Genomic DNA, 18,818 nt, shown 5'->3' on the forward strand with positions numbered 1-18,818 from the left:
AGGCCTGTGTTTCAGTGGCGATATCTGGTGTTGTCCATGTTTGTGTAATACTCCTGGGGAATACTTACATTTGTGCTCTTATTTGCTCCCAGGAATTTGAGCAATTTGAGTTGCCATGTAAACTTTTCCTCAAAAGAAATTTATACTACTGATTTCAAGGAAGTGTAATCTGATTGCCCAWTTTTTGCTCCTCATAACTATCAATATACTTCTGTGCACATTTTAAAAAGTGTGGTTTGCACTTGCAAAGTATTATAGGTTGTAAGAAACACATAAACAAACTGTGTGCAACTCATGGGCTCCCCCAGATGTACTTTCTTTGAAACACATGAAGCTCACCACTGATACAAGGCTTAACAATCAAGTTGCTTATGGAGGCATTTAAATGAAGGACATGCTAATGTCCAGGCCTGTGCAACAAAGCATTTGTACGTATACTTAATGTCAAGTTTGTGCTTAGTACTTTGGGCCCTATTGTATATACTGAATTCATATTTGTTTAAAAGAAAAGTTAGCTCTTTATCCCATTTACGTTATGCTCTATCACTCAGAAGAAATTTCCATGCATCTCAGACTTTCTCATAGACCCCAGACCRCAATAATTGTGCGCAACAACAGGCAGCAGCTGAGCTTCTGTGTTGTTTGCGTGTGTACACTCCTTTAATAGCGCATCAAATCATTTCTACTCGTTGTGTACAAACTCAAAACTTATGGTTGAGAAGCTGAGACAAGCCACAGTTAGAAACTTAGTTTATATTTACCCTCAAAAGTAGCATAAAATTTTATGTTCTAAAAATTTGTCCTGACAAAACTCTGAAACCCTCAACCCSTGTTAAATCAGCTGAATTAATAACAAATGATGATTGCGGTATTCATAGCAATTTTGGAGTAGCAGAGGGATCTCATAGTACTGTATTACATACAGCTGTAGTGCTGTATACAGTTTTATAATTTTATGGTACTCACTTTTTTTTTAAGAATTGTAGCTTATTTTTTGGCATATAATGATTAAGGAAAATATATCGCTTCTGCCAAGTTTGAGTTTTCGATTCTGCCTAGTGTATTTGGCTAAAGATAGAGACTTGGCAAGTTAGGAACTGGATGATGGAGACACTCACTACGAAGCTATTCTGTGGTGGTGCTGGGGATTGCCGGAGGACACTTTTAAACCTATGTAGATTTATGAGATATGGCAACTCTACATAAGAGTATTGTTTGCTGTGCAAGAGCCACAGATACTATCTGCTTAACCAGAGGGATCAACTTTCTGTTTTGGTTCAGTTTTGAACACTAAATGCTCTAAGAGTTGGATTTTGAGGGGCTGTGTCAGCCTGTTCCCGTTTCTCGGTTTCTTTCCTGGTGTGACACGCATGCACTAACGCAGACACACAGCTGCGTAATGAAGGGCTTGTTCTGGTGGGCAAGGACTTCTTGGATGCCGTGTGTTCTGCCCAAGAGAAGTGACTCTTACAGAAATTTAGAAAGAAAAAAGGAGAGACAGAAGTATCTCATTCCCCACGTAGCCTACTAAAAATGTCCAAAGAGTCTTATTAGCTTCCATGCGCAGTATTTGTTACATGCGATAACGTAGCTGTGGATAGCCTCCTTTGTTAGTACATGAATCATAAACTTCACACTTACCATGTAACTTTTTTTTTGCCTTATGACTCTAGCAAGCAAGATTCCAGTAATACAGAAAAGTAATTGAAATTACTTGACAGAGTCAGAATGCATAGAAAATAAGTGTCCCTGTGCAGCTTCAGTATTATATGCAATTGTTTTACTGCTAAAATAGCAGCTAATTTAGTAGTAGAACAGATCTCTGAGACAGATTAGTTAAAACAGCTGTAATATGTATCCCTCTTGGGAAGTAAAGTGAAGAGAGACAGCAGCAGGATCTGGACTTAATACATATGATCCTTCATTAGGGTAATCTAGATTGAAGGGGTAATGAATGAAAAGAATTTAGTAAGTACGCTTTAGGGGAAATAGGTAAGGATGTTAATTCAAGGTGATAATTTCGAAAGCCCGTCATTATCCTAAGGAGGAGGAGAGTTGCTAGACYGGCAGGAGATTGGCTTGTTGCCAGCTTAGATTTGAAGGCGCATGTCCACTAATCTGGATAGAAATACTGCTATTAACAATTTGTCCCYTTAAATCTTCTGCTCTATTTTTGTAGAATGCCAGTATTACTTTGATCACCTGTACTTGCTTTAAAATAGTTTTTGCCTTTAAAAAAGTATGAGGTAATGTTCTGTTTTCTTTAGACATAGAAATAAAGAGCAAGCAGTGAGATTAATTTTATGCAGTTGATTGGCTCTCAGTTCTATGCCCATTGCTTAAAGAAGTTGAGAGACAAACTTCTCTTTCAGCTGCAGGCAAAATACAAGCTTTTTCATCATCTAATGAAAGAAAAAGAAACTGAATGCGTGATTGGACAGCTTGGGAAGGGATGCTGYGGCACGCTGCCTGAAACAGCACAGCTGTCCCTACAGGGACCGCAGTGTGCCCCTGTTAGTGGCCATGGAGCATCCAGTGGAGAGCTGGATCCTTCCAGTTCTGTGCTGGCTAAAAATTGTGTGTGCGTGTGTGTTTCTATTCCATGACAACRATGCACAATTATTGAAGAAACAAGTACATAAGTATGCTTAAAAACCATTCTAGTAGTCTTTATCTCCTGTCCTAACTGTTGCTGTTGTCTGAAAAGCTGTTTTAAGCCTGTCCTGCAGCTGCCTTTGCTTCAGCAATTGAGGAAATGATTTTGCTGTTTATAAAGCTCTTCAGCATAAGAGCAGTTACAAAGTAGCATTTTAAAAACTACACGAAATGAACATAATTCCTATCAAGGATCTGGAAAATTAGAAAATCACAGGTTAGGCTTTCCCTGCAGCTCTCACTTCAGTCCGTTGTGTATATGCCTTATAAGAATCTTTACTTACGTTGTTGCACTATTTATTTTTCCTGAGACTCACCCCTTTTCAGTGACTTCATCCTCGTGACTGAATTAGTAGTCCTTCTCTTATCCCTCTATCCAAAGCCCAAAATAAATATTTAATTATTTGAAGGCACTGTTTACTGTAGTCTCTAATGCTTCATTAACGTTAACAAAGGCATCCTTATCGCAAGGTAAAAACACGCTACTTCGTCTGTCTTTGTCTTAGGAAGCCGGGGTGGAGGGGGGATAYGTTACGTAGCACCCACAAGTTCAGGCCCCTGGTTTGCCAGCTGGGCTGTGGCGGCCCTCCAGGGCTGGCGAGGGGAGGGAGGGCCGCTAGAACCGGAGCTGAACTTAAGCTCTGAACTGCCCTCTGGAGGAATCTCTCTCCCTCAAACATAGAGATCAACTGATAACGTTATCACGTCATTAAAGGTTATATAATAATCCATACACATACAGCTGGTTGATCAGGTTACAACTATTTTTCATCATAAAATTGAGAAATTATAGAGCATTTGATCTTGACTTTTACTATTTCAGCTTTCATTGCTTTGCGTTGTAGTTCGTGATTCTACAAATGAACTATTTTATCACAGCAAATATTTTCAGAATATTTTGCTTTGATAACTCATTTGATTTGTTGACCACCTCTTAAGCATTCTGCCTTTCAGAAGGCTTTAGCTTCAAAAGCAGAGCCACCAACTCCTACTCCAGTACAACAGGCAGGATTTCCAGGCGAGCACTGTGGTTAATCTCTAGGGCAGAAGTTTGTGGTCCCTGTTTGTGGCCTCCACAGCAGATGGCCGCTCYGCAAAGATGGCCTTGTAGAGTGTGTAGTCCTTGTTTAAATATAGTTTTATGTGTCAGAAGGAATCTACAGGAAGGCAACTTGCTTCCATTCTATCAACAACATTGTCCTCATGTCTCTGAGCCTTAGTGGCCTCCCATGGTTCAGCTGGTTGGTGGCTCTTCCTCTTCGTGTCTTCTTGGTGCTTTCTTTTAGGTAGAAGACAGTGCCATGCTGAGTGTGTAGAGAACTAATGTTTGACCTTGTATTTTTCAGGTAAAAAGGCTGGTCCTCCAGGGCCCAATGGTCCCCAGGGGCCACCAGGCCCTCCTGGACCCCAGGGCCCCCCCGGGATTCCTGGGATCCCCGGGATCCCTGGCACAACTGTAATGGGACCGCCCGGCCCTCCTGGCCCACCGGGCCCTCAGGGACCACCTGGACTGCAGGGCCCTTCAGGTAACACTTTTGTTTCACTTCTCTTTGGGCAGAGCCTTCGTAAGCCATGATGTTGTGGCAAATGTCACAGTGGCACTGTGACCGTAAAAAAAAAAACGGTAATAAAAAAAACCTTCCCATCTGTGACATGGCACAATCCAAAGCAAACTTAGTGTCCAAACGGGATACGGGATCCCCAAGCAGGGCTTAATGTTACTGTTCTTGAACCTGATGGGAGAAAGCAAATCGGGCGAGAAGGATTTGAAGCCCATCTTGCCACAATAGCTCAGCTAGATGGACGGGGGACAGGCTAYGCCTGGTGCAGCTGGCCCCTGGTCGCTGGCACGAGTGGGATCCCAAGACGTTTAGTTTAAGGTTTGACGCAGCGTGCAAAGCAGTGACTGTGCAACGAGGGTGGACACACGAGAYGATGTAGCTGGCTTGGTTTGCTGCCGGCCTTCCTGTGTGCTGAGTGAGGGGAGCAGGAGGTTGTTTAACCTCTGCACGGACATCGATTTCCCAGGGAGTGCGTAGAAGGGAATTGCAGAGGCCACCAGCACRAAGTTGCGCAGGCTCCTGGCTACCTCTCTCCTTATCAATTACCTGTGTTCCTCTTGGAAAAGAAGAACAGTTTAATGGTTAAAGCACAAGACRCAAAATCTTGGTATTGTTTCTAGTAATAAATTTCCTTTCTCTGTGTGCCATGAAATGTATGGTTTTCGGAGTCCCTGAGATACATACAGTGCTTTTCATCATTACAGGGAACCAGAAGCTTTGTGACTATCCATCTGAAAACACGAGAATACATAAGCATTCAAACATAGATCTTGGGGAGTAGGAAAGAGCTGCAGAGCCTTGATTACAGTTAAGCTTCCTATGAGTCTGGATTTCGCCAGTATTGAGATCTTCAAACAACTGATTTCTGTGTAGGAAGATKGCCTGCAAGCTCTCTCTCCTTTGTAATGGTTGGGTGTTTGCTTTAATTCCTTTTAAGCTAACACAAACCTAAGTTCTCCAGGATCCAGTAGGGTTGCTGCTTAACACAAGTGTTCAAATGATGTCAGGAATCACATTAAACAAATCAGTTTACCTCCCATAAAAGTCATGAAAATGTTTTTCTCCTGCAGTTCTTGTTTTCAGTTTTCTTTGTGTTTCTTGTTTCTGTTCCCTATTGTTTCTCCATGGAATCATATGTCTTTTTTTTCTAAAAATCCCTGAATTTAACAAGTCTTGAAAATACAGACTAATGGAAGTTAACATTAATRTTGTTTTATGTATACATATTTTATCAATCCAATGTTGAAAATACTTTTTCAGAGATATCAGGGCTATTGCCCCATAGCTTATGTGGCTCTTAAAAGAAACCTTAATTGACTTTCAGTTTGTATCTCAGAAATCACCAAAACACAGGCAAGGAGCCGCATGAGGTCCTTAGCTCTCCAGAGTGCTGCTCACAAGCTTCTCTTCATTAACAGATATTTGGTACTTAGAGAAAAGAGATTGCAGCATGTAGCTTGAATGCAGTGTATGACCTGAGTTACTGCAGAGTGAAACTTGTAATCTTTGCAGCCAAGAGACTTACTACTTGACTGATTAGGAAAAAAGTTGTTTCAGTTCTTCCTTCTAATGAAAATTGGTGGAATAGAGTTGGGGCATTTTGATTGTATTAGATAGAAATGCAGATTAATAGGAAAAACTTGATGAAGCTTTTTCTTATTTATTTACTTTCTAACATTAAGTTGTGCACTATACAGGTATTATTATCCTCCTTTCCTGTTAAAATAACTCTTTAATGCTTATTAGGGGTAATAGGAGGTTTATGCATAGGAGTATTTACTGCAGCTTTTTCAAGCTTCATCTTCAATTATGTGAAATTACATTTTGCAGGTGCCACAGACAAGGCAGGCTCCAGAGACATCCAGGTTGGTTGATCTTCTTTCAAGGGAAAATGTCAGCTTTGAGGCTATTCGAATTTTTGTAAAAGTTAGCGGTTGTATTTGCTAAGGTATATTTGATGGCATAGCACCAAAAAAAAAATCCCTTCCTGTATGTGCTAAACCGTAGCTGCACGAAATGATTGGCTGAGCTCACCTTTCTGATTGCTCGGAGGATAGCAGTGTTCATCTGGCATGGTGTTCTCATCTCTGTTCCAGCGCTTGCACATTATCTTGTCACTGACCATTGTCAGCTGCTCCAGTCTCCTTTTTTGTTTACCAAAACAGTACTGATTTCAGAGTACTGTTGTGCTTAGGTACTGGTTGCCAATTCTGTGGAGCGATGTGGTGGAGATGGTGGAGTTCAGGATCCTGCAGAAAAGAAGGCAACAAGCAGGATTGCAACCATGGACTTCAGGAGAGCAGACTTTGGGCTCTTCAGAGACCTAATTGGTGAAATCTCATGGGTTAAGGCCCTAGAAGGAAGGGGGGTCCAGGAGAGCTGGCTGCTATTCAAACATCACTTCCTCCAAGCTCAAGAGTGGTGCATTCCTGTGAGTAAGAAGTGCAGCAAAAGGGGTAGGAGACCTGCATGGGTGAGCAAGGAGCTCTTGGCCAAATTCAGACRGAAGAAGAAAATACACAGACTGTGGAAGAGGGGACAGGCTGCTTGGGAGAATTGTAGGAATGCAGTCAGAGTACGTAGAGATGCTGCAAGGAAGGCTAAAGCCCAGCTGGAATTGAGTCTGGCAAGGGATGTCAAGGACAACAGGAAGGGCTTCTTCAAACACATCAGCAGCAAGAGGAGGATTAGGGAAAATGTGGGCCCGCTCCTGAACGGGGCAGGGGCCCTGGTGACAAGGGATACAGAGAAGGCAGAATTACTGAATGCCTTCTTTGCTTCAGTCTTCACTGCTAAGGGCAGCCCTCATGAATCCCAGAACCTGGACGTGAGGGAGAAAGTCTGGAGAAGGGAAGACTTTCCTTTGGTTGAGGAGGATAGGATTAGAGACCCTCTGGGCAGGCTAGACTTCCACAAATCCATGGGCCCTGATGRGATGCACCCACRGGTACTGAGGGAGCTGGCAGGTGTTGTTGTCAGGCCACTCTCTATCGTCTTTGAAACGTCATGGAGAATTGGAGAGGTGCCTGAGAACTGGAAGAAATCCAGTGTCACTCCAGTCTTCCAAAAGGGCAAGGAGGAGGACCCAGGCAACTATAGGCCAGTCAGCCTCACCTCCATCCCTGGAAAGGTGATGGAACAGCTCATCCTGGATGCCATCTCCAGACATATGGAGGATAAGAAGGTGATCAGGAGTAGCCAGCATGGATTCACCAAGGGAAAATCATGCTTAACCAACCTGATAGCCTTCTGTGATGGAGTGACTGGCTGGGTAGATGAGGGGAGAGCAGTGGACATTGTGTACTTTGACTTCCACAAGGCTTTTGACACTGTCTCCCATAACATCCTCCTAGAGAAGCTCAGGAAGTGTGGGTTAGACGATTGGACAGTGAGGTGGATTGAGAACCGGCTGAAAGGCAGAGCCCAGAGGGTTGTCATCAGTGGCGTGGAGTCTAGTCGGAGGCCTGTGGCTAGTGGGGTCCCCCAGGGCTCAGTGCTGGGTCCCATCCTGTTCAACTTCTTCATCAATGACCTGGATGAGGGGACAGAGTGCCTCCTCAGTGAGTTTGCAGATGCTACCAAGCTGGGAGGAGTGGCTGACACACCCAAGGGCTGTGCTGCTATTCAGAGAGACCTGGAGAGGCTGGAGAGCTGGGCAGAGAGGAACCTCATGAGGTTCAACACGGGCAAGTGCAGGGTCCTGCACCGAGGGAGAAATAACCCTAGGCAGCAGTACAAGGTGGGGGCTGACCTTCTGGCTAGCAGCTCTGCAGAGAAGGACCTGGAAGTCTTGGTGAACAAGTAAACCATGAGCCAGCAATGTGCCCTTGTGKCCAAGGAGGTCAATGGTCCTGGGTTTGTTTAGGAAGAGCATTGCCAGCAGGTCGAGGGAGGTGATCCTGCCCCTCTCCTCAGCCCTGGTGAGGCCACACCTGGAGTACTATGTSCAGTTCTGGGCTCCCCAGGACAGGAGAGGCATGGAGCTACTGGAGAGAGTCCAGCATAGGGCTAAGAGGATGGTCAGAGGTCTGGAGCATCTGCTCTATGAGGAATGGCTGTGAGAGCTGGGCCTTTTTAGCCTGGAGAAGAGAAGACTGAGGGTGGATCTTATCAATTTGGATAAGTACCTGAAGGGAGGGTGTCAAGGGAATGGGAACAAGCTCTTTTCACTTGTCCCATGGGACAGGACAAGAGGCAATGGGCAGAAGTTGAAGCACAAGAAGTTCWGCCTGAACGTGAGGGGGAATTTCTTCCCTGTGAGAGTGACGGAGCACTGGACCAGGTTGCCCAGAGAGGTTGTGGAGTCTCCTTCTCTGGAGATCTTCAAGGCCCGCCTGGATGCAGCCCTGTCTAACATGCTGTAGGTGACCCTGCCTGAGCAGGGGAGTTGGACTAGATGATCTCCAGAGGTCCCTTCCAACCTTACTGATTCTGTGATTTTATGGTGTCAAGTTACGGTAAAATGATGCAGTGTTTCTGACTAATTTTAAATCCCTGTAATTTTTTTTGCAGCCAGCTGTAGTTCATCTTCAAGGCCAAGGCTCAGCAATTCAAGTAAAGAATGGTAAGGATCTCACAATATTGATTGTTACTGTAAAGAGTCCATCCTGTTCCCTTCCTTTTGTAGTTTGAATTCAAAGCCACCCATTCTATAACACTGATCATTAGTTATCTGTGTGGCCTGCTGCTGGCCTCACCCTGTAGTAGTTTGATTCTCTGTTGCTCAACCACTCTTAGACCAGTCATCATCCATCCTCTTTTCTCCTATGTTCCTATTTATCTCTTGAGTTTTTCTCTACTCTGTGCATTTCCCAGTAACTCTATCCCACTCTATCTCAGCTTCTCCTTAACTTCCAGATACATTATCTGCCTCCTCAGACCTGTTATATCATCAATTTTCATTAGCCCCTTGACTCAACAGCCTTCTTTCATAATCTGTTTTCTTCTATTTTAAGCCCTCAGTGTATCCTCTTTGTGTCTCAGCCCCATTAGCCTGTGTTATTTTCCATTTTTCCCAATAATTTATTTTAGGGAAAAGCACAGCTGTAGTGTGAACTGAGAGGAAACACATGCACAGCCACTAGCTCCTCCTGCGTTACACTGCTGCAAGAGTGCAGCCTGTGCAGCTTCTATGGTCCTTTGTGCATCCCAATCCTCAATCAACATCTATAATCTAGCCTTAAGCTCSAGTCCTTTCTAGCCATTTCATGTCCACAAGCTGTTCTTTGCTCTCCTCCTTCCTCTCCAAATCCCTGTCCAATTTCTGTTTAAGTTCTTGTTTTTCTTGCCAACAGCTGGGTCTCATTCATCAGCTGCTGCCTTTTGGCTCAAGATGTCTCACTGTGCCTGTGAGGAGCTAGTTTCGTTATCCCCTGCCTGGATCCAGGCTGAGTCATCAGTGCTCCTGCTCTCTTCTCTGCGAAGCGCTTCAGCGCACTCGTTCCCAGGAAAGGGCCAGGGGCAGCAGTAGTGCAGAGACCTCAGTTTYGTACCTAGAAGGCTGCAGCCCATGACTAGCAGGGAGAGTTGGTGAGACAGGACCAGTGTTGCAGGACCATTATTCACTAACTTCTGCTTGTACATGGTACAATGAAGATGGGCCAAAACTTYTGTTCAAAGACTGTTTGTCTTTTTAACCAGACTTGAGCTTTAGGAGCTGAGATTTCTCATGATTAGGAAAGTATGCTTCAAGATGAATTGCTTTACTGTAATGGTAGGAGGAAGCTCTCCAAAACAAAAAGGAAATCAGCTGTTTTTACAAATAATACTAGGGAAAAGATACTATTTTGCCTGTATTCAAAGAATAATTATCCCAGTATTAATGGGAAACCTCTMTGTTTACAGAGCATACACTACTCTCTAAGAGCGGGAATTATCGTGTAACTGTCCTTCCCTGCTGCTTGGGAACAGTCTGCTGCAGTGAGACTGACTCATTCTTCAGCTCTAAAACAGCAATGTTGTCCAGCTGATAATGAGCAGAAAAAACAGCCTGCCTTTTTGCAAAGGGGGTCAGGTAGCAAAGGAGCAGCTGAAGACTGGGAGAAGAAGAGTTGCATTTGATAAAACAAGGCATTTACAGGACACCTCTTGTCATCAGCTCGTGTCAGAGCACATCTGCTCTGCTCAYTGACCTATATAAAGAATAAGTGTTTATTGATATTGTCAGTTATTCCATTGGTTCCAATGATAGGGATCTGAGTGTTGGGTCCACAAATCCCTAACCTGGCTGAGGACTCCAGTATGGATTAATGTGCAATGTGATGCAGTTTCATACTTTGTTGCYATTTTGGTTATTTTTTTAGCCAAGGAAATGTAATGACAAAGCATTTGTTAAAATAGCACTAGTTAAAAAGTCAAAAATGTAGAAGTCAAGGAATACCAGAATTAAAATTGATTGTGCAACCCTAAATTGACCTCCATGCACATACGAGTCCTGAGAGAGTGTTTAATCCCATGGTTGCACACAATTTTTTCCTCAGAATACCACTGTGTCTTTTGCTGCAAAGACCAGTCTTCTTATAGGCATGATCCTAGGGCTTAAAATGGGGGTCAAGGCTGTATCATAGCATTACTGTCTAGAACATCTTCCTGCTCAGCAGCAGTGAGAGGGAGGCAGACAGATTTGCCACGTACAGTCCCATTCCCATTAGGGACAGGATGTACCTTTCTTGAGGGCTTGCTAAGGTTCTCAAGAAAGTATCTGTTGATGTAGTCTTCAGCACACCATCTGCTTGACTTATCTTTCACTTAGTGTAGAAGCTGGCTAGAGAGGTGTGAAGAGGGAAGTGAAAAATACGGAAGTTAGAGGAAGAGAATTGATGATCTCATGGTTGAGTTATATTGACTGAGGATCTTTCTTGGAGAATTGGATTCTGGTCCTCTCTGYGCTGCAGAGTTTCTTCCATGGTAGAGGAAAGCTGCCAATAACAAAGCTCTTGGAAGGGCCACAAGTGATACTGTCTTCAGAASGCACCTGGGGATGGATGTGCAAAAGTCCTGTTATAACCATAGCTGCAGTAAAAGTCATTTGTGGCTGAACATATATAAAAAAAAGTCTGAAAATCAGACACTAGCAGATGGCTTAGGAAAACTTAGCAAATAGCATGGAGTTTTAACATTGATTTCCATGTGCCTTAGTTTCTGTGCTGTAGAGTAGGGGATGATACGCTTACTCTGATGGGACTGTCCTGTCATGTCTCTAGGACATCTAGGTGTGGTAATAAGATCAGCTCAGCATCAGGAAGAGATGAGCTCATCTGTTGCTGATGCTTGGGCTGAAGATAGTGTGGTACAAAAGGCTATACACAGAATTGCAAGGATRAGAAGAACTATTCTTACTGAGGCTAGGTAGAGATACAGTTGCTTGTCCTGTGCCCTGAGCGAAATGGGTGTTGTATTCCAACAGCAGGAAGAGATCATGTAACTAGAGCTAGTGTCATAGAAAGGAGTCAAGAATAATGCACCATCAGTCTTTAATTCTGGAATTTTCTTATTACTGAGTTACATGACTCTTCAACTCTAGTCTTTATCAGCCATTGTATATGAAACGTTGCAATGTATCTGTATTTCTGTGCTCCTGCGCTTTTCATTCTGACRGGTACTGAGTGACTGCCATTTTCTCATACTGAGATCTTTCAGGTGGAGTCCTCAATGACTGGTCTCGCATCACTATGAACCCCAAGGTGTTTAAGCTGCATGCCCGCAGTGGGGAACTGGAGGTACTGGTGGACGGCACATACTTCATCTATAGTCAGGTAGAAGTGAGTACGGTCCTAGGCCTAACTCCTATTCTTGTGTTCCAATGGAAGCCTTGCATGAACCACGAGAGGGCTCCAGACAACTAGCAAATGCCAAGAATTTGTATGTACTTTTAACCGCTTCGTGCCCTAGGAAGTGTGTGTGAGAAGAAGATACTAGTGTTTTGAAGTGCAAGGTCACACATTTCACCATGATACCAGCTGGAAGAGGTTAGTTACTGAAACACATGTACAGACACAGAACCAAATTCCATATGCCATCAGTGCCTTTTTTCTCCTCCGTATTACCTCTGCAGTCATTCACGCAAATCTAAACTGTATTGCAGTTCAGTGCTGAACAAGAGTCCGAGCAGGAAGCTAGGCTCTGTGTTTTATAAGAGATGTAAAAACAAAACCCTGACAACGTGTGATCGTAAAGAACCTGGTCACTCTTTATAACTGTAAGACTCTTAGCCCAGGTGGCCTGGCCGAGTTCCTGCCCAAGTAATTCCATTCTGTCTCCACCTTCTTTGTGTAGCTTCAGATTGACAACGATGCTCCAGCAACCTCTTTGTATAGCAGGATGGCTCAGCAGCTGCAGTAGGCAGTACCAGCAATGGATATGCAGACCTGCTTTTGTAAAAAACTACTAAATAAAGTAACACTTTATTTTATGATGATTTAGTAGACAGCTAATTAAGGCATGGTTTCCTCTCCCCATTCAGATAAAATGCAGGAGATAAACTGTGATTTAATGCAGTACTCCCAGTTTCGTGTAAATCTCTGAATTCTGAGCTACATGAAAAATAAAGAGGCTGCAGAGCTACTAAGCTCTACCCAGTCGTCCTAGAGTGTACAGGGTGTGCAGACACCCGTGGACAGAAACATCATCCAAATTCTGGGACAGATTTCAGCACTTCTGCAGCTGAGGGTTTCCATTTGACAACCGCAGTAAAGCAACTACCATCTTGCTCCAGCCTTAAAATATTGTACCCTGCTGATGATTTATCTGTATTCAGTTAGTAGTCCCGTTGGGACTGTACCAAGTCAGGAAAAACAGACTGTGGATGCCAGGTTAATCGGATGCTCTTCCGTGGAACTGTTTATATGTCTAATTTGGATGGGGACAGGAAAAAAAACTCTGCATGRGCTGAAGGTAAATTATTTCCCTAAGCACATAGCGCTAGTTGCTGGCCACAACACTGGCTCTCTGAAGACTTTATCTTTTGTAGTCCATAGAGGAAAATGTAGAAGCAGTCTGGTTTAGCTTTTGTGGTCACAGACTCTAGACAAAGAACTCACAGATGGATCCAAAATGACTAATTTTCTTCTGTCAGAAAGAAGCAGATCCCTGAGACTTACATCTCTTTGTGCAGTCTTTCTCATACGTCTTGCAGTTCTTCAGAATCAGTGTGTGGGAGATGGTTAACTGACTGAATCCCCTATTGGAATCATAGGGATGTAGTCACTAGAGCTAACCAAGTGTTAAATTCAGTACAAATATTGTAAGATCACTTGCCTGCCAAGCTGTGGGGATTGAGAGAGTGTCTTCCCTGTAATAGCTTATGCCTTTGAAAGCACCCCAAGTACAATTACAAAGAAGGCAGCTCCCAGTACAACTTAGGGCATTTTTGACGTCAACACTAAAGGAGGCTCGTGGGATGCAGAAAGCAGGACTTGGAAGGTAAGTGAAAGACGACTTGAGTTAAAATTATTTGTTTGTTGGATGAAAAGCTGTTTGTAGCAGATAGGTTTGTTTACAGGTTTTTCTAGCTAGGTCTTTATATTAACATTTCRTTGTGCAGCAGGTTAGTAATATTTTTCTATATTAAACAGGGTTTATGTGGGGATTCATAGCTGAGCCTTGGAGATACCTGGAATTACAACACTCGCATGCTTCTGTTAGTATGAAGTGGAATACAAGGTTTTGCTGCGTGTTATTGGCTTGAGGCTCCTTCTGTCTCAAATGCATAGAGATTAGAGGGGCCAGGGAGGTTACGATTAACTCAGGAGGCATATATATGCTCTGAAAGGAATGTGGAATTGTTCCTGGTGCACAAATACACTCCCTAATATCCTTTCTTCTTCCTGCTTCGCATCAGGTATACTACATAAACTTCACAGATTTTGCCAGCTATGAGGTGGTGGTGGATGAAAAACCCTTTCTGCAATGCACTCGGAGTATTGAGACCGGCAAGACCAACTTCAATACCTGCTATACAGCTGGGGTCTGCCTCCTCAAAGCCAGGCAGAAGATTGCTGTGAAAATGGTCCATGCTGATATCTCCATCAACATGAGCAAGCACACAACTTTCTTTGGGGCCATACGCCTAGGAGATGCACCAGCATCCTAGATGAACTTGGCATGTCCAAGGATACTCACAGAACTGCACAGTGCTGCTGTTCATAAGCGTATCAGTATTTCAGGGGGTTCTATAATCCGGCCATAAAGAAAACTGATCCAGAGCTATTTTTTCCTGTATGTGAATACAGGAAGCACAATGTCTTCTGTGACTTGCATGGAGACTTGGATCAAAAAGCTAGCTGAAAAAGCCATGTGAGGAAAAAGGGCTGTTGTGTCTGCCTTGTCTCAGTATTTCAAGTATTACTGCACTGATATTCTGCTCTGTGATCTTCACATGAGGCTTGTTGAGAATGATGTGGGTCTCTGCTTTTATGTTGCACTAGCAAGAGCGTCCCAGGCGGTAGCAGGAGAAGATAGAACAATTTTGACAGAAGTCTATCTAGGCACTCCTCCTTCTGCACACTAATGAAAGCAAGAAATGGGGTTTCTGTTTTTCTGCCTTCTCAGTTCTAACTGGAATGGCAACATAGTGGGAAAGGAGGTGGTGTCAGTGTGTTTACATTMGTCCTCAGGAGAGTGAGAAAAGAAGGCGAAGTGCCTCTCTAGAGCTTGGAAGCTGGCTGCAAAAGCAGAAAGTTTGAGAGGAAAATGCATAGGTAATAGAACAGGCTTAGCATATATGAAACTGCCTCTACATTCCATAAATTAAGAAGTTCCAAAGATAATGACAATTAGAGTTCCAAAGCCTCTGCTGCTTTCAGTTCCTGCCATTACCCCAGAGGTGTACCTTACCCTAACAGGGGCTGCCTTAAAGTACTGCTGCTGTTACAGCAGTTTGTGTTTTGTTCTTGTCTTTTTAATTAGTATTTTGCAAAGCATAACACATTTTTCCAGGCTTCACAGAGCCATGTAGAGCAGACACAAGTACTTGTGAAAACACTCTTAAGAAGTTTGTCATGTTTAAGAATAAAATACTCAGACAGGAATTTTCTTTCTGTTTTAATAGCRACTGTCCTGCTTTTGGATGTGGCATTTACTCCCCCCTCGCCCCTTCTTTTTTGGCACTCTTTTATCTAAAATGCTGTAATAAGTGGTGATGGAGTCTCTAGCAAAAATTTGTATTTAAGAAGTCTGGTCCAGCATGAAGTCATCACTTTTTCTTTTCTCTGAGCCCTGCTGAGTTTAGTCATAACTCAATTTCTGGTGACTAATGGAAGAGCAGCGATGCTGTTGTTCCTCCCCTATTGTTGTTCCCATTACCTCCCCTCAACTGGTGAGATCTAAAGTTATAAGATGTGCTTGAGCTGAGGAAGAGGCTGAAACACTCGTTGCTCTTTTGTGTCATGCCTTGGYTTGTGTTTGATTGTTGGTTGTTTTCTTCTTTTTTAAAACTGGTTTTCTTTTTAGAGTGTATTTTTTGAACTGAAGAGGGTAGTGAAATTTCAGCCGGTAAGAGCAAATGTGAATAGCTGATTTGAGAGCAAGTCCTGAGCTGACGTCTTGGTGATAACCTTCATCTCTGCCAGTAGAGGTGGCTCAGCAGCAATCGCCTGTAGGGACAGGAGAGCGAACATTGTCAGCGCCCTGCTTGGCAGCTGACCTGAGCGCGGACGGGTCCATCCTGGCTGTGTTCCTGGCTGCACTGCTTTTCCCCATCTGTAGCTAGTGATCTCACTTGCCAAGTATTGCATTATTGGGAGATAAATATTTCTTGGGGGCACCGAGCTTTGGCTTCAGCCTTGCTATTTGCAGGAGGCATGCAGTTTATAAAATAACTGCATGAAGAATTGGCTGCTATTTCTTTTTCAATATGTCCTCCTCCTTTCTAGCCTTAACATGTTGAACTAGCAAGAGCCTTAGGGGCACTTAACTAGTCTTTGTGGTTTATTTCCTTTAAAAATGATTACGAAGGACATGTTTCTCTGACAAAAATTAATTGGGACAACTGTGTATAGTGAGAACACGAAACAAATCATTAACAGAATTGCTTTAGAATATAGTCTAAACAGCAGTACTTAGGAGCAAGCATAAATAATGAAATGTCTTGTGAGACCATGATGGATGCAGTTTGCGTTCTTTGTCCCTCTGGACAAGATGCAAARAGGATCTGCGGTTCACTTCTGGATATGACGGTGAGCAAGAGTAGGCAAAGGGAGAATCCCTTGCTTCTCTAGAAACCCYGTGAGCTCTGTCAAGTTCCCTCTCTGGCATGTACACGGGACGGCGTAGGGGGCAGCAGAGGGAAGTGATCCCTGCCTGCCTCCGCGCAAGGGATGCGAGGTGTTCACTTTGTGAATGTGCTTTCCCCAAGGTTTGTATTACACCGAAGGGCGAGCTCAGTCCAGCCTGGGCTCCACAGCATGGGCAGAGGCTAGGGAATACTTAACTTCAAGTGGCCTTCATATAGCCGTGTTCCTCACTGGGATGAGCAAATGGATCACCTSTCGTGTAGCAACTGTGGGGAGTCTCTTATACTTGAAACTCTTTAGCCTCTGTAGCAACAAGTTCTCATTAATGAAGTATTACAGTGTAAGTTATCTAGGTGGTAGAACAGCTTCTGTAGGATCCTTCTCTGTGTCACCGTCTTTGGAGCCTCTATGGTTTTCCTTAACCTGGCAGAAAAGGCCTGGAAGCAGCTCATAGGAACATGAAGATGCTTATGGAAGATTTTAAACTCCACCAAGAACAGGACATTGCTCCAGTCTTTCCCTCTGGTGTCTATTAATTTTGATGTATATCAGTTTCTAGTCTGGTTGACAAGAAATGCTTCGCTTACAGACAGATGTCTGCATTTTGGAGACACTGACACAGCCCTCTGGTCCACGAAAACGGTCATTCCTGTCTTCCTATGTGCCAGCCTTTCCTCTCCGGTGGTACTTGCTAGCTGGGCTCTTACCTATGTGCCTTAGATCTGCTGCTCAACTTTTGGCTGGATTCCAGTTGCAGAAATGTAGCAAGCAGCTAGTCAGTGTGACTGTATCATTTTAGACCCTTCTCCCTCCCMAGATTTTCTATACAGATACAATTTATAGGGAAGCCAGCTCTGCTATGATGTTCAGGGCACCTGAAGGATAGGTGCTCGAAAGTATCTTCAGTAGATGCTTTTAGGTCATGGCTCCCAACCCACAAACAGCTGCCCTTTGCTTCTTTCCAGTGCTTTCCTTAGCAGGTAAGCACAACGCCAGCTRCAGTTTTCCTGCTGCCCGTTGTGCCAGGTCATCTTCAGCCTTGGGATCTTCCTTCCACAGAATAAGCAGTGTTAGCTGCTTAGAAAGGGACACCCCGAGCTGGGAAAGAGGTGAGCAAGCTACGTCAGCGGGTTCATTTTGCTCTAAGCTCGTAGGGCAGCCCCGGTTCCTTGTAATTCCCCCCCTCCTCTTTGGAAGAAGTGGAGAGCATTACTGTGAAGGCAGTCAGAAACTTTCATGTGCTTGCTGATTCTTCCCATGAAATGGCTTCGAGGTAATCGTGCACCTACCCTGAATTCCACCTTTGCTGCCCCACGCAGGCCTGGTGCAGGCTTTTGGAGAAAATGGAAGTTACTTTGTATTTTACAGTCTGAAGAAAGGTGCAGGGGTAAATTTACATCTGGAAGGTGTCCTCAGGTGTGCATCTTTCAAGTCTCTGTGAAATCAGTCATGTTGCAAGTAGTTCTTTAGTTTCATGCGTTCAGTCCTGYGCATGTACGGAGACTCCCCCCACCTCAAAAGAAGCAGCTTTCTTTTCCAAAAGTGTTGACTCGGAGTTCAGGAACACAGAGGCTGCTCACAGGACGCYCCTTTCGTTCCCCGTCTGTGAGCTGAACCTCGGCCTGTGGCGTGGCTGAAGTCATCTTTTGCATTGGTTGCCTGATTTTGATTTCTCTGCCTGATTAGCTCTTCTGGCTCGTAGACCGTACAATCTCCCCTGTTCAAGTGCAGTTATGTTTTGCTGCTGCCTCCATTTACAAGTCTGACCCGCACACACCCATGCAATGTTTGTATTCATCGTTTCCAGGTTTAGAAGAAAGCCTTTCCTCAAACTCCCTAACAAAAATGTAATGGGAAAGGAGTTGTGGGAAAAAAATACAACTACTCCAGGCCTGTTACTCTGAACTGCACAGTGATACACTGATGCTGTTTTGTGCTTTGACAATTTTATTCAAGACACTATCTGTATATAAAATATACATAATGTATATAAATTAGGATGTAAGTTTATGTAAATTGTCAATATTTTCTTTGCAAATAAAGCTTTTTTCCTGATTGCTCAGTGTTCTTCAGTGTTCAGCGCTGTGACTAAAGGTACCTCAGTTAGGTAGGTAGCAGGCGAAACGTGCTCTTCCGCGGAGCTGTGTGGAAGGATTCTGCTGTCCTTTCCACTCCCCGTGTCGGACGATGTTCTCCCCAGGGAGCAGGACACTCTGCACACCCAAAATGCTGCACAAAGCGAGAGGCAGACACGGCCTGGAATGAAATGGACAAAGCAAGGACAGGAATTAATGAAGTAGYTCTTCAGAAAATCTCCTGCTTTCTCAAGCAGAGCTGTTCTCTTTGCAGGAGTGTTTCTTGAACTGCAGAG

The 18,818-nt window shown here is 43.9% G+C and overlaps 1 protein-coding gene across 1 annotated transcript in view; it reads left to right on the forward strand.

Moving 5' to 3' along the window:
- EDA (ectodysplasin A) overlaps positions 1-18,503 on the forward strand; it is a 95,012-nt gene extending 76,509 nt beyond the window's left edge. The window contains exons 4-8 of the mRNA XM_085325998.1: positions 4,002-4,181; positions 6,048-6,082; positions 8,730-8,781; positions 11,847-11,977; positions 14,056-18,503. Of these exons, the coding sequence (XP_085182124.1) occupies positions 4,002-4,181; positions 6,048-6,082; positions 8,730-8,781; positions 11,847-11,977; positions 14,056-14,307 (650 nt within the window). The 3' untranslated portion in view covers positions 14,308-18,503. The remainder of the gene's footprint in view (positions 1-4,001; positions 4,182-6,047; positions 6,083-8,729; positions 8,782-11,846; positions 11,978-14,055) is intronic.
- Positions 18,504-18,818: the final 315 nt, after the last annotated feature.

This window comes from Rhea americana, unplaced genomic scaffold (genome assembly GCF_003343005.1).
Source record: "Rhea americana isolate MKP2758 unplaced genomic scaffold, rheAme1 scaffold_125, whole genome shotgun sequence".
Lineage (NCBI taxonomy): Eukaryota > Metazoa > Chordata > Aves > Rheiformes > Rheidae > Rhea > Rhea americana.